The sequence below is a fragment of the Desmodus rotundus genome, chromosome 8, assembly GCF_022682495.2.
Source record: "Desmodus rotundus isolate HL8 chromosome 8, HLdesRot8A.1, whole genome shotgun sequence".
Lineage (NCBI taxonomy): Eukaryota > Metazoa > Chordata > Mammalia > Chiroptera > Phyllostomidae > Desmodus > Desmodus rotundus.
The window spans coordinates 129623231-129639662 of NC_071394.1; the positions used below are offsets into that span (position 1 = coordinate 129623231).

At 41.6% G+C, this 16432-nt stretch overlaps 1 protein-coding gene across 1 annotated transcript in view; it reads right to left on the bottom strand.

The window, feature by feature from the left end:
* The window catches only part of SMARCC1 (SWI/SNF related BAF chromatin remodeling complex subunit C1), a 112150-nt gene that overhangs the window by 45283 nt on the left and 50435 nt on the right, over positions 1 to 16432 (bottom strand). The window contains exons 14-20 of the mRNA XM_053929345.1: positions 15945 to 16066; positions 13274 to 13345; positions 10862 to 10975; positions 9929 to 10082; positions 9142 to 9255; positions 7593 to 7652; positions 404 to 662 (exon numbers count right to left, since the gene is read on the bottom strand). Of these exons, the coding sequence (XP_053785320.1) occupies positions 404 to 662; positions 7593 to 7652; positions 9142 to 9255; positions 9929 to 10082; positions 10862 to 10975; positions 13274 to 13345; positions 15945 to 16066 (895 nt within the window). The remainder of the gene's footprint in view (positions 1 to 403; positions 663 to 7592; positions 7653 to 9141; positions 9256 to 9928; positions 10083 to 10861; positions 10976 to 13273; positions 13346 to 15944; positions 16067 to 16432) is intronic.

Consider the following 16432-nt stretch of genomic DNA (forward strand, 5'->3'; position numbering starts at 1 on the left):
AGGAAAACTACATGGATAAGCAACGAGAAAGCCAAGAAAGAGTTCTATGATATGAAAAAGTTCGAATCATAATTAGTAATATAATCCAAGAATGTCAAATGACTCCTTTTGCCAGTTATATTAAATTTCAAATGAATTATAAAATATACCACGGAAATGTTTTTGTCCCCCCATTTCTTGACACTCTTAATTTTAAAACTATCACTTTTAAGTGCTTTAGTTTAAACTGTTACAATACTTTTAAATATGATAACGTCTAAGATGTAATATCTAATTTTTGTTATTTAAGTAACAGAAATGCATACAACACATAACATTTAAATCTGGGATAACATTGTGAAGGACGGTATTAAACTATTATCTGAAAATGTCAGGGGGTCAGATGGCCTGGCCCAGTCCTTACCCAGAGCCGCCTTTGCTGCAGCAGATGCCACACGAGGGTCCACCACAGATGCCAAAAAGGCCACAGTGCTCATGACTGGGTTTCCTGACTGACTAAAGGGGACGGGCTGGTATGCCAGGGGCCCCAGGGAAGCATCTGAATTCTCAAGGTAGGGGTCCTCGATGGGAAGCCTCAAAAAGTGGAGGATGCACTCATCCTGAGTACGACTCCCCACGTGCTCGGACACTTTGTTCCAGTCGTCCTTGTACATCTCCAGGGCCTACGGCAGAAAGAGAGCAGGAGCTTTAACGGCAGGGAACAAGGAGTGCTATGTAACAACATCAGAGCCTGTGATTATTTTTTACACAGGTTTTTTTACTTTTATTTTTAAAGATTTTATTTATTTTTAGAGAGAGGGGAAGGGAGGGAGAAAGAGAGGGAGAGAAACATCAATGTGTGGTTGCCTCTCACGTGCCCCGCACCAAGGAACCTGGCCCACAACCCAGGCAGGTGCCCCGACTGGGAATCAAACAAGTGACCCCTCTGGTTTGCAGGCCAGTGCTCAATCCACTGAGTCACACCAGCCAGGGCTTTTACATAGGTTTTTAAAAAAATAGTGAAAATGGTTATACTTTACATTAAAAAGCATGCACGTTATAAAGGAAAACAATGTCTTTTATTAATGCACACGTCTGATTATATAGAAAATACCAGGAGTCTGCAAGAAGGGCACTAAAACTACGAAGTTCTGCAAGGTCACAGGATAGAAGGGAACAGAAAACTCAATTTTATTTCTACATACACCGGCAATAAATTTTTTTTTAGTTGGGTGAAATTAAAATATTTAAAATAGCACAAAAACGAAACACTTAGGAATAAATATGTTAAGGAATACGCAAGGTCAGCATGCAGGAGAAAAGAGAATGTGCCGAGAGAAACCTACAGCCTAAATAAAGCCACGCCCTGTGTCCCCCAGCAAGAAGCCTCAGTGCTGGTAGGGTGTCTGCTCTCTCCAAACCGAACCCGACTCCGCACACTGCCATTCAAACTCCGTGCCTTTTCTGTTAGAAATTCAGAAGCTGACACGAAAATTTATAAATTTTACAAATTTCTAGTTTGAAAATTTATAATTTTTGATAGAAAATGCTGAAAACCATCAACAAAAAAAGTAAAAGCAATCTCTTCCAAGACAGAGAGGGATAGAATGGTATAAAGAAAATCAGAAATATACGCAGAGCTGAGAGTCCAGGAATTAACTGGGGGAAAGAACGTATTCGGAAGCTGCCCCTAATGGCTCCTCACATGGTTCTCTCTAGAGCCACGATGTTCAAACGGGCCCCGTGGCCTCCTTGGGGACATTCAGCAATGTCTGGGGTATTTTTGGTTGATATAACTGGGAGGTGCTACTGGCACCTAGTTGGTGGAGACCATGGATGCTGTTAAACATTCCACAATGCCGTTAAGAGCCCACAATAAAAAACGATGGGGCACAAATGCCCAGAGTGGCGAGGCTGAAACTCTCTGCTCCTGTGCCTGGTTTTGGGCTTGATGTGCGGTGACCACGGTTCTCTCCACGCCTGCCTGCCTCAGCGAGTTCTGACCCCTGGGCTCCAAATGCTGCTCCAGGTGTTCCTTCTCTAGAGTGTTCCTCAAAACCAAAGCCAGCAAATGGTCTCACCCATTAAATTCCTTGAAAACCAAGGCTGATTCTGGGCTTCCTTTGGATAGTCAGCAGCCTTGGATAAGTTTTGAAGGAATTACTTAGAAAAAAGACCCAGACTGAAACAAACAAAAAAATTCAATTTATCTTACCAGGGTCCCTGGGGCCAGAAACATGTAACTGGGACCATGTTAAGTTTTGTAAGCAGAAATTTTGGGGGACTACTCCATCATAATCTTTTCAAACAAACTGTTATCTGAACTTTTTTTCCTTTACTCATTTTCCTTCAGCCAGACAAAAATAATCAAATTCAGAAAGGTTTTTTTTCCTGAATAAAGCTAAGAAACCCTATGACCTGCAAAATTCAAGCAAGAGCTGACATCCAGAACATCACAGTAAGGCTGAGAAGAGCGAGATTGTGAGCATGGGCACTGATGGAGGTCTGACATCCAGAGGAAAGGTATTACTAGACCTTTTATAATAATTACAAACGCCTCATCCTCTGGTTGTAATCTGGGTCTTCACCATTACTTACCAGGACCCTTAAAATTGCCTCTCTATGCTTAAATTAATCCCTCTTCCTGCTGTCTGAGTCAAGTACATTTCACGCAAGACACCAGCGCTCTCTTGCCTAAAACCACTTCATCGCTCATTTTTATGTTGTGGAATTAAGGCCAGCCAGGATCGGGGCTGTGCCTGCTTCTTCCACTCCTGCTCTGCAACGTTCCAGGAAACACCCAGATGCCCAACACTGTTCCCGAGTACCGCTGTGCACACTGTCCTGCACCAGAGATCCCACGCGTGAGAGGCTGTCCACTCCCAGGAAGCTGTCCGTTACACCTCACCCACCCAGCCCGATGGCACAGCCACTCCTCTGTACTCGTCTTGGGCTCTGGTGTGCCTCTATCTGTGAAGCTGAGGACACTGTGCTCATTTGGGGTTTTAATCTGTTTCTGTCCCCTGATTGACTCTGAACTCCTTAATTGTTGAGACTATGGCCTCGCCCCCTCAATCTGAAGTGTCTGCCATAGCGCCTGCAACACAGGGTCCCTTCCCCGAACTTCACATGCAACTGGGCTAAACCAGGAAAGGAACTAATGGCTCCAAGTGTGAAAAACAAACAAGCGGAAGACATACTCATCTGAAGAAAGTACTATTTCTTGGGTTGCATATTAAGTGCATGCATACTGTGAGAAAATCTTTGACACTGATTACTAAGTATCTCCTGATATTACTGTTTCCGTAATCTAGCTGGTAGAAAGTATGTAAGACACTCTCTTAGTGAGTGGTAAGCAAGCATTAACGACCCTCATGAATTTCATTTGCGGGTACAAGATTTTATATCCATTAATTATCTAAGGGAAAATAAACACATGGCACAAGAAAGCCAAGCAGGCACAGGAAATACCCGAGTTAACAGGTGAGAACACATGAGCTCACAGATTCAAGTTCTGTCAGTTTCAAGCCCAGGGACAAATGACCAGGACGAGTATTTTAACCACCGTAAACTTGAGTTATGAAAGCATCCTCAAAAGATCCCCTCGAACACCGTGGAACGCAACAGCACCACTTCTTCTCTCACTGCGGCGTTCTGATTCTATCGGTGCAGTGATTCCAAACTGTGGTCAAGGCCTGACTGAGTCTTTTGTGGCTTCTCATACTGACGACACATTTTCAGGTGAAACACCCGGAATTTCTCACACATTTTACAACTGAAATCTTACTCAAACAGCCTCCCCTCCATCATAAGGATCCTCTGCAAAACTTTTCTCAAAAAGCTAATGTAGAGCCTTTTATTTGCAAAATTGAAATTATATCTGACGTTTATAGTGAAGCAATGACGTGAACGTAAGACAGTAACCAGTAGCCCTCCACATAAGAACAGTGCTGTGACAAGAGACCACACCCAGTAAAATCTTTTTTAAATGAAAATGGGCGGTTTCAGGAATAATCCAAAATATCTGGGATACTGCCCGTGTGGTATCTAATAAAATAATGTAGTATTTTTTTGAAAATCCTAATGAGTCTTCCAGATTTATTAGGGAGAAATGGAATGTGTTTTTGGTTATAAATCCATTAAAATTTTCTATCTGACTTCATGCTCTTGAACTATTAGCAAACAAACAAACTATATAAATAGAAGGTGTCGGGGGTAAACACTGCTGCTGGGAAGCCTTTTATTTCTGTGTAAACCTGGACAACACCTGTTAATTCAACCGTATGTTTAAAAGAAAACAGCAACCACTGCACAGGTTCCACCTGCAGGAGAGAAAAAGCACTATTGTGTAAAGATGCTGTGGTTTTCTTCATGCGTTTGGTGTAAACAGTGACTCAGCCACGCTGACCTCACTCTGTATTTACTGTCCACTCATCTTCCATGTACGATGGAAGAGGAGAAAATCCTGAGCATCGGTGTGCAGCCAGAAGAAATGATGTGGGGCCTATTGGCCCAGCTGGCGGTGCACAACTGAGTCTCTTGGAGGAACCCAGTAGAAGAGTGTGTTATATTCCCTCTACAATACTGAGCCCTTTCATTTTTAATTTTACATTCTATTTATTTATTTTTGGGAGAGAGGAAGAGAAACACTGGTGTGCAAGAGAAACATAGATCAGTTGCCTCTCGAACACCCCCAATAGGGGACCTGGCCCACAACCCACACATGTGCCCTGACCAGGAATCAAATTGGTCACCCTTTGGTCTTGGGACGACACCCAATCCACTGAGCCACATCAGTCAGGGCAGCACTGAACCCCTTTAAATTAACATCCACGGCACGTATGATTGGACAAAAACAGTCCTGAAATAAGTAAGCAGTGGCTCTGAAAAGCCACTCTCTGTATGTCACTGCTACTGAGTGGGCAGATGAGAATTTAAAAAAAAAGAAGAAATCTCTTTGAATTTTGATCCCGAGAGAAAGATAATGTGACAAACAAGGAAAAGAGAGGTGTAAAAAAAAAAGAAAATAGTTAATACACCAGTAAAACTTCTTAAGGAACCACAACTATTAAAAAAAACTCGAAAAACCAAACTAAAGCTTTACAGAAACATGAGGTGTCTATCACCAGTACCTCAAGATGTGGTCTGGAGACCCAAAAGGGACTAGACTCAGACGGACCGAGATCGAAACTGTTTTCATCATAACGCTAGAACATTTCTGCCTTTCTCTGTTACAAATGCGGTAGTGGGGCAGAAGCAATGGTGGGGGAGCCATTGGCCCCTCAGCGTGAATTCTCCACTGCCACATACTGGCAAAGACCAAAGACTAAATAGACCGACTTTACTTAAATGCTTCCCGAATGAAACAGTGAAAATTATGGATTTCACTGACTCTCAACCCCTAAGCCCACGTGTTTTAAATGTTCGGAGTGTGAAATGGGAGGCACCCGGAGAACTAAGGGTCGGCTATCAAAGCACCAAGGTTGCCCGCGGGGAAGCATCCGTGAGACTGTTCGAGTTTCAAGCTGAACTAGCCACCCCTTTCACTGAAAACCACTTTTACTGGGACAAATGGCTAACACAGCGTTGGTTGTGCAGACAAAGATATCTGACTGACATTTTCTAAAAAACAAACAAGAATTCTCCAGATGTCATCTCCAGGAAAACAACTGATGGTGTTAGTTGCCAATGATTAAAAAAATTAGATTTCTGAAAAATACATATTTGCCATAAAAGCCTGTCCGAATACTTCATGAACACTTTCAGATGAGATGAGCGTGGTACTATTACCAAATGAGACTTTAAAAATATAGTATCATGAACTGTTATCAACACTTGGAAGATCTGAACAATTCAGTAAACAAGTATCTTCCATTTATCAATGCAAAATGTTACACAATCATAAATGGACAGAAGTCAAGAGATCAATGGATGCCATGCTGTAACTAACCTTAAAGAACTACAAGTGATCAAGTCTTAACGTGGTATCAAAAAAGAATATCCCTGAAAAAGCCATTAAGATACTCCAGCTTTCCCCACAACATGTCCAGGTGATGCCAGATTTTCCTAATATGCTTAAATTTAAACAACGTATTGGATGGAAAAGCAAATATGAAGTCCAGCTGTATTCTACTAGGCCAAACATTACAGAATTGCTTAAATGAATAACGTCACGGTTTTCACTAATCTTTTCTTTTTCAAAAGCTATTTTCCTTTTTAAAAAACCTTTTCTGAATTTTTTTTGTGACATTGGTTAATAAAATTACATAGGTTTCAGGTGTACAATTTTATAACGCATCATCTGTATACGGTGTATATTGTGTGGTCACCACCCCAAGTTAGGTCTCCTTCCCACACCATTTATCCCCCCTTTACCCTCTCCTACCTGCAGCCACCCCCCTTCCCTCTGGTCATCACCATACTATTGTCTGAGTCTATGAATTTTTTTTCCTTTGCTTAATCCCTTTACCTTTTTTATGCAGTCCCTCACCTGACACCCCCTCCTCTGACAGCTGTCATTCTGTTCTCGGCATCTATGAGTCTCTTTCTGTTTTGTTAGTTTATTTCTGTTCATTAGACTCCACAATGGAAGTGAAATCATGATGATACAACTGAGCAGTGGAAAAAATCCTGGAATTGCCCATCTGAAGAAATGTAGTAAAAAAAACTGATCGGAGTCCTCTCGGTTTAATCCACTGCTAGTCAGCCTCTGTTCCTCGCAGGCAGAAGCCGCCCCAGCGCATTTAACAGCAAGCATCCTCAGCTGGCCCTAACCCAGCCCCCACACGCACACTCCACCACAAACACCAGGCAGGGCCCAAATGACTGCTATTCTCTAGCTGAAGACCAATGGCCCCTCTACAGAAATGGCGGCTAAATTTGAAACCCCAATTTTTCTATTTCTTACTCTTCAGAGTAGAAACAATTGCTAGGATCTCCTTGTGCAAGTATTTGTAAGACTCTCCAAAAACATGAAGAAATCCAAGTAACAATTCAATAAAAACTGACAGAGTTCTCTCGCATTGTCACTGGCTTACCAGTCTTTTGCTTTCATCGACAAAACAGTGCTGTCAATGGCAGTTGCGTCAGCGACTTCTCTGGAGCCCTTCTGGGAAGCACCGAGGCCGCACGCTCAAATGCATACGGCACTGGAACTAACCTACCACGACTATGGCGGGCCAAGTTAAGAGAAACTGCAACCTGAAGAAGTGCTCAACTTCAAAGGACAACCTGCTGTTCAAGGGCAGCCAAGTATCGCTCTGTGAAAATGAGGTCCCAGAACTGCCGGATCTTCCCATTTTGGAGGAAAAGTGAAAAATCTTTGGCAAAGCTCCAATATTTGTTTAATGTTTGCAACAGATTTTAAACAAACAAAAAAACCCAACCTGGGCCTAAGTAACACTTATCCAGGCTTCACCTCCCTTATTGACAGCCAGTATGTAACCTCTATGTTTGATATTTAAATAATAAAGACCCAAGAAAATTCTATTAAAATTCATTCCATGGATCAAAACATTTCAGAATGAATTCCAAAGGTAGATTTGAAACGCTGGCCACAGAAACGCACCACTCGGCTCACGGTGGATACAGGGCTCCCCCATCAATGTGCTCACCTCCAGGAGGAGCAGGGTCTCCTGCTCAGTCCACTCTCTCCCAGCACTGGCACCTTTGCTCTGAAAAACAAGCCCAGAAATTATTAACTCGTTCCTAACGGCTGGATATGGAGCTCAGCAGGACTTCTAAGTTCCAGGCTGTTTTACGCAAACCACCAAAAGAAGTCCCTGAGTAACAGTAAGAAAACACTTAGGGAACCTAAACTTCCAAGAGAAAGGGTGACCTATTTTGAAGACTTCTTACCTATCAATAACTCATAGACAATTTAGACATGTTATTTCTATTAGTTTGATATGAAAATACCTCTTGAAGCTACAAAGGCACAATATTTTAATGGATGCCATAAATCTGCTATATTATAACCATAATGAAAATATCTGGTATAACTTGAAGGCAGTGTTTTTTCAAGCTTCAAGGACAGACTGTACTACACATAAAGTCCTCAAGAGGATTCTTGGTTCCGACAGTGACAAATTCATGTTATCTTACGTTTTTAAAAACAATTTTAAAGGTTTCTAATTTACTTTTAGGCAGAGGGGAAGGAAGGGAAAAAGAGAGGGAGAGAAATATCAATGTGTGGCTGCCTCTTGCACCCCCCCGCACTGGGGACCTGGACCGCAACCCAGGCATGTGCCCTCAGTGGGAATCGAACTGGCAATCCTTTGGTTCGCAGGCCAGCACTCAATCCACTGAGCCACACCAGCCAGGGCTCTTTCAGTATTTTAAAGGTTATTAGTTTGTCCTTTGGCTTCTAACATTTCTGCTACAAAATCAAGTATCAGTTTTATTAGTTTCTTGTAATTTAATGTGTCTGTCTCCAATTCCACTCCCACCCCTTTCCTCCTTGGCCGCTTCTAACACAAGTTTAAGCATACTGGGCCTGCGTGTGGTTTTCTGTGTCCAAATTTGGATCTGTTCAGTCTTTCTTATTTTGTGATTTGATATCTTTTGATTACTTATGGAAAATTTTCGGCCATTACATCTTCGAGTATCACTTTTGTTCCATTTTTTTCTTCTTACAGGTCTTGAAGGATAAATGAGTTTATGTTTCCCCCACAGTATCTCACGTGCCTTATACTCTGTTGTCTTTGTCTTTTCTTACTCAATTTCTTTTTCTCTTGGTCCTTCGGTTTCAATAAATCTACTAACCTGCCTGAGTTCACTAACCCTGCCCTCTGCTCTATCCAGCCTGCTAATAAATTCATCCAATGAGTTAATTTCAGGTATATTTTTCAATTAGACAGTATTTACTTGATGCTTGTTATATATTTCAATTCTCTGCTAAAATTCTCCACTTCGTCCTCTATTTGCTTTTAACATATTATCCACAGTTATTTTTAAAATATCTCCTAATCATACTGAAAAAAATGGTAAAAGAAATTATTGGTATTTTATAAAACGCCATCAGATTAAGGAGCGAGTTCACCCCCTTACACTGTAGACAGTGAGTGAAGCGTCTTAGGGGAAGTGATGCTTCTTAGAAGGAAGGAGGACAAAGAGGACAGGCGAGACTGTAGTCAAATGTGTGTCTAAGAAGAAAACCCTTACCTTTGCTAAGGTTTTCTTGGAGTAAATGTCAGTACGGAGACCAAAGTTCTGCAAATCCATTGGTTTTTCCTTGTTCTTCTCAGGAAAATTTAACATCTGCTGAGCGGCAGGGACCTGTGAGTGAGATAAATGATAGGTAGCTGTAGTGAAGTCAAGGGAACAGAGTTTTTAAAGGACTGTTTGATACTGGCACTTAATAAACCACTCACCCCTGGTAGAGACGCTACAGAAAAAAAATACTAACACTTTCACACTACACTTCTAGCAAAATTTCAACAGATGAGAAACATTTTTCTAAGTTACAGAGAAAACAGACAACAAATTGTCTTAAATATGACATTCCATTCACAAAGGAGGGCAATGTACAGCTTAGGTTCATGTTATTAGCAAATTAATGCTGTACCTAAAGTGACTGACATAATGTATTTAACAACACGTGTATGGATGTCCACTTTCCAAATGCTACGAAGGAGAAGTTGTTTTGAACAATTTAACAAATAATCTGCTTGTTTAGTTAGTGTCTTTGATGACAAGTGATTACGGGAATCATGAGTATGAAAGAGGATCTGTAACACATGATAGGAGTAGGGACAGAGTCTTGGACTAATGGGAGAGCATTACCTGAAACATTAAAATAGTCTTATAGACTCGAACATTTACAATAGATGAAAACAAACAAACAAACAGGTATCAGCCAAACAACAGCACTATTACATGATGGTAACAGTAATTCCTGAAAACAAATGCTAGAAGTGGTAGTCTGTTACGGAAGGCTGCACTCACTCACCTGCGGGGATCGAAGATGTAGCGGCACAAGCCCAGAGGGGGTATCAGCCAGTACATTGAAATGAGGAGTAGGAGGAGGTCCCATGGCCATGGGTCGACTTTCTGGATCAACTTGGTAATTAACAAGCCCCCACTGCTCCAGAAAGGCATGAACCCTAAAGAATAAAGCTGAGAGTTAAAATCTGGAAAATGTACCTCATCTCCTTCATAACCATCATCATATTTAAAAAAAAACAAGAAACAAGTAAACATGTTCTCTGTAGGCTATGAACATCACAAAGTAACTCACAAGTTTGGTTTTCTGAATGAGGGATAATTTCTACAAACTCAAAGTAATATTGACAATATAGCACCTTAAGACCTACTATAAAGCCTAATCATTTCAGGCCTGGCTGAGGTAGCTCAGTGGATTGAGTGCCAACCTGTGAACCAAAGGGTCACCAGTTCGATTCCCTGTCAGGACACATGCCTGGGTTGCGGGCCAGGCCCTCAATAGGGGGTGCCGTGAGAGGCAACCACACATTGATGTTTCTGTCCCTTTCTTTCTCCTTTCCCCTCTGTAAAAGTAAATAAATAAAATCTTTAAAAAAAAAGCCAGATCCACGCTGATCCACACACAGACCAAACTCACAGGAGAGCCACCTTTTGGGTGTGTTTCTGTAGAAAGACCCAGGGCACAGAGCTTATCCACTCCCCATCCCAACCCACTCTCTACCTCTGGTCATTTCATAATTTGAGTCTAGGATAAAAGGTTATAAAATCTTAAAAAGAGGAAAAAATCCAAAGTCTTATCAATATTCAACCCCTAAATGAAAGACATAAGATTGAGTTATTTTTATTAACCAGGAAACATCCAGCTCGATCAATGAAACAGCTGACAGGAAGTATCAGGAACCGCCCACTGCGAGGTGCCCGAGAAAGCCAGGCGTTTTACCTCATCACAGCACACACGTCCCCGGTCAGGTTCCTCCGGCACGCGGTGCTGGTCAAATATTCTTGGGGGTTCAGGCGGTACGTGTCGATCATGAAATTTCGATATGCCAAGTATCTAAATGGCAAAGACGGAATTCTTAGGGTGGACACACGTCCTTTCAGAAACAGCGGTTCACAGAGCCACAAATGCGCACAGTCCTCACAGCCAAACACGACAAAAAGCTAACATAACGTTCCGACAAATAACAGTGACGTGGCATTGTTTACAGTCGATGCGTGCTGATGGAGACAGCTGCCTGTAGCACCCCGTTACTTAGGTTGTCTCCCCAGCTACAGCCGACCCTCTGCACCCACGGACTCCCAACTGCAGATGGAAAAAACTGTTTCTGACCCACCGCTGGGTAAACCTGCAGAAACCCGTGGATACAAAGGACCAACTGTACAGTGTTCAGCACATGCTGGTTTCAAGGATCTCGGGGGGTCCTGGAACGTATCCCCTGCAGATAAGGGGTAGCGTGCTATGCATTGAGCATGTACTTCGTGCCAGGCACAGTTCTGAGCACTTTCTATGCATAAACACATTTACCTCTCACAATGTCTCTGCGAAGTATGGTCTCTTATCATCCCATTTACAGAAGAGGAAAATAAAGCACCCAGGGATTAAAGGATTTGTTCTAGACCCCAAGCTGGTGGGAAGGGGTGAAGGTGGAATTCAGCAGACTGTGTGAGGCTCTTGACCTATGCTGCATCTTGCTTCTGTACTCTTCCGGGGGTCATGTGGGGATTAGGTCCGGCGTGGCCATAGACCTTCTGCCTGGCAGTTTTTCAGAGATCCCAACTAGGCAATGAGGAGAAGCCATGAGACCAAACTCAGAGGTGACACATGATATATTTTTTTAAAAAGTAGAGAAAAATCTGGGGGTCAGAGAAGGTTTCACAATGTACCCAAGCATTTCTGGCACAAAATACTTAAAACAAGTGTTGAGAAGCTAGAAACCAAGCAAAAGTTCTTGCCACGAAAGTCTGGCAGGTTGAGGTTAGCTACAGCGGAGCAGAAAAGGCACGCGGCTCAGAGAGGGGCCTGTGAAGGCACAGGTAGGCGAACACAGACTGAACGGTGGATTTACAACGTTAAATGGGCAAAGTGCTAAACTGTTCTTTTAAACAGAAGACTCCCCAGGACCGTAAGTACTTTGAGATGCTGGCAATAGGCAAATTAGGTGGAAAAATATACCACGTCTGAATAGGTGGAAAAACTATCATGGAAGCTTAACAGGGTTTCTTAGGCCAAATCTTTGACTGTCTCCAAATGACTCTTTACAGCTTTGTTATAAAAATGCTAACTTTGCCCTGGCTGGTTTCTCAGTGGATTGAGCGTGGGCCTGAGAACCAAAGGGTTGTTGGTGTGATTCCAAGTCAGGGCAATTGCTTCAGCTGTGAGCCAGGTCCCCAGTAGGGGGCGTGCAAGAGGCAACCACACAATGATGTTTCATTCTCTCTCTTCCCAGCTCTCTAAAAATAAATAAATAAAATCTTAAAAAAAAAAAAAAGCTGATTGTATCTTTGACATTTAAACTTAGCATCTCAAACTATCTTACACAAACTACCACCAGCATATATTTAGTATTCAGTTATTCATACTATGCCATGTGCTTTATGTGGGAACTGAGCCTTCCCTAACAACCCCAAGAGACATCTATTTTGCCATCACATGTGCGTAACAGATGATGGAATAACACTATGAAGATAACACATGGAAAGATATTTATGGTGTAATAGGTGTGGGTTTATTTTAGAGGCAAGGGTTTCAGAAGTATGTACTGAATGGTTAACAGGCAAGAGCAAAAAATACATCCTGACAAACTTCTTTCCAATAAAAGTTCTTCTATTTCCAACGCAAACGCACAACCCTTTATGCAATGAAGAGCAATTCACATGCAGCTGTATGATCCTACTTGGAATTCTTTTAATGACTAGTCATTCACCAGGAAAATAAGATAAAAGTTCCTTTTCCGCCTAGACTATTACATATAAATATCTGTAGGTCACAATACATTTGTACACACAAGGAGGGGACAGTTAGAAAATAACCTGAACAAATTATAGGGAAAAATCGTTACTGAACTCAAACTTTATTTGCAAGAACTGACGTGTGTAGTGTAAGGTTGAGGAAAAAGAAATCTGAAACAATTTACTGTAAGGCAAGAAATTCTGTGCAGCAGTGATAGGAACACTGTTCTGAATGGAATAAGGTATTTGCAAACTTCCACACGTTAGCAGACATTAACTTTGAAGTGTGCTTTAAGAGCCCTCTGTCACTCACTCACACACACACACACACACACACACACACACACACACACACACGATCTTCCTCAACAGTATCAGGATTACATCTCTGCATGTCACTCACATCTCGGGAGTCTTGGATTTGTTTTTTCCATTGAAAAACTCAGGAAGAGCACGCCGTTCGATCACATGAATGCTGAAAAGGAAAAAAATAGAGGATTGGGGCTACACTTTGAAAAATAAAAATCTTAAAACTTCTGGGGTGGGGTGGAGGGATGGGGAGAAAAGGCATACAACTGTAATTGAATAACAATAAAAATTTTAAAAAAAATCTTAAAATTTGAGCTAAGCTTGTTTCCTTTTCAATGCAAAACTGATAAATCCAAAAACTGATTGCAAAAAAAATGCAAAAATTAATTGGCTTGTGCAAGTTCCTGTGTATTGAGAGCATATAGTAAAATTAAAGAAAGCTTCCCTTTCTCACCCTCAATACCCACTGTTGTTTTTCTATTCCTATAACCCAACTCAAAAATGCTTTCAGCACGCTGAAAGCTACAGGTTCCATGACACTGCTGCCATAGTACACCATAACTAGACGGTGAGATACAAGGCAGAAAGAGTTCTTTGGACACCGGGGGACAAAAACCACAGTGGCTGGCACTGCGACAAACAGGTAAAATGTACGGTGGGCCAGAAGACAATGGAATTTACAGCAATCAGTTTCTCAGGTTCCTCACATCACTGCACCTTTTTGACCAGCCCTCAGAAAGTCTGTGATGAAATGAACTTTTAAAATTATTTCTGCAATTTACTACTTAAAAAAAAAATCATACAACTAATTTTAACACTTAGGTAAAGGCACTGACAATTTTACATAATGTTATGGGTGATAAACAATGTAGAGACCATTCAAAATCATCAGCCTAACACACCATACAAAAACCAGCCGCGTATCTGGCACAAAGGTTTGAACACTAACACTCATCAGTGTTTTTTCTCATGAAACATTTTAGTTCCCAGTCGCTTTCCACATCCGCAGCACGTACTGGTCACATAGAGAGAGCACACCAGCAGTCCGAGACATAACGAAAAGCATTCACGCTTCCGTTATCTGGAAACACTTAAACTGTCTGCACTAGACTTGCAGTGCGTAAAACAATAAATGCCAACAAATTACCTGCAAAATTAAAAAAATTAATTTCTAACACGAATGTGTGTGCGCGCGCGTGCACACACACATGATGGTTTTCCCAGTTCTACTATAAAAAGATTTGCTACAAGCAATTAAGTATATAGTTTTATATACCTCTCATTGTTCTAACTGCTACAGGTTTGGAAGAGCCCACAAAAAATTTCACCAAGAACAAGGCACTCAAGAATGTTTAATGCCAAGCACTTTCTTCTTCAACACCCATGCTGGAAGTGCTGGCAGCTGCCTTCTTGGGTTCTGAGAAAGAGTTGTTGGTGGAAAGAGTGGGGTAGTCAGAAGCAGAAAACTCAAGTTCTTTTACCAACTCTGCAACTGTGGAGCACTGGGGCGAGGCAATAGTCCTCGCGTCCATGAAACGGTGTGGCTAACACCGCCACTAGCTGCCTACCAGCATGCTTTGTGACATGCAGTAGTTATCGTGTAGAAGTGTTTCTGTAACCTATAAAAACCTACAAAATTATATATTGTTATGACTTCGCTTTTTTTTTAATTTTAGAGGAATGCTAGCTTAAGCGTGTCCTTAGGCATTCTGAATCTTAACATGTAATTACAAATACTAATGAGACTGAGACACGAGTTTAAAAATAATTTAACACAATAATCAATGTCAAGAAGACCGACCTTCAAAGAGCTATATAGTTATTCTGTGTTCCAGCTTTACTTGTTCTACACATTCAGAAGAAACATTCAGAGTTGGTTTTAAAAGCATGCAAAGAAGTGTCAATATTATAGCCATACCTTGTGGTTTCAGAAAAAATAAAATATAGCTCAGTGAACCATTTACCCTATTCTTTTAAAATGGCTTCTAAAGACTTCTAAATTGTGTGTGTGTGTATTTGATGTCACACCTGTCCCTAAAGAATAATAATGTAAATAATCACTGAGAGCAAGCAGAATACCCAAACAGAACCACAAGATTCCGAGCGGAGGCAGCCTCACTGAAGTATACAAGCTTCCAAGGGAAGTACCTTAACAAAGCCAACATGTGACTGCAGGGCAGGGGTAAGTTTTGGTACATGTATTTAAAAATAACAAACCAAACAAACAAAACAGCCTGATACAACAGTAACCCTCATAAACAACCCATCAATATCTGTGACCCCAGCTGTCTCAACCACACTCCAGTGGGCGTGGTGATGACAGGGAGGGTACAAAGACGGTCCATTCCCTTGAACGTTTTCACACACCCTGGGGTTTGCATGGGAAAAGCCTCCGAATGTTAACATATTTCCTATGAAAATGAAGCTATTATTGGGCAGTGAACTGAGTCTCCTTTACACATCTCCTTAATGTTTCAAATCATACAATAATCAGTATTTTATACTTATTAAGTATTTAAGCATTTGTCTATCTGAATAACCACCAGATGTTCCAGCTTACAAACATTTTACGATCCCACGGTACAACACAATTGCCTTTCCACCTTGACACTGTTCTAAAGCAAACGTGAAACCGCTTTCCATCTCTCCTGGTCCCGTGTGATGCCGATACTGATGTGGGACTTGGGACAATGTGGCACAGGATGACTTAAAGGACTGTCTACCACTCCTCAGGAACATGTTCGCAGACGTGAGAGGCCACTCACCAGTTGTAATCAAACCACGACGCGTAGCTGGGAATAATAATGTGATTGGTCTGCTCCGTGACATTATCTTCACCGGGGTCAACAGACCGGCTCTGGTCGCCTTTGCTGGGATCTTCGTCTTCCTACAGAAAAGAAGCCAAAGTTCCAAGAAAGACAGAACTACAAAGAGATGCACAACAGCTTCCAAGCTTCTGATGCTACGTCACAGGAAACGAAGCTGTCTGATCTAACTTCAAGAACCAGGAACATCAATTTCAAGCAAAAAACAGTCTTTCACCATTTTTAAGGTATCACAAGGTGTCTAGGTGACAGCAGCTTTTATTCTTGCCGTTTACCACACACATAAGGTAAATGTCTCATAACAAGATTAAACTTCATGTTAAAGAAAGGCTGTTCCTATACCAAAGAGTTGACACTCACAGCCCGAAACTTTGTTTGCAACAGCTTGTTTCTCACTTGTCCAGTTTCATCTGACTGGCACCACAAAC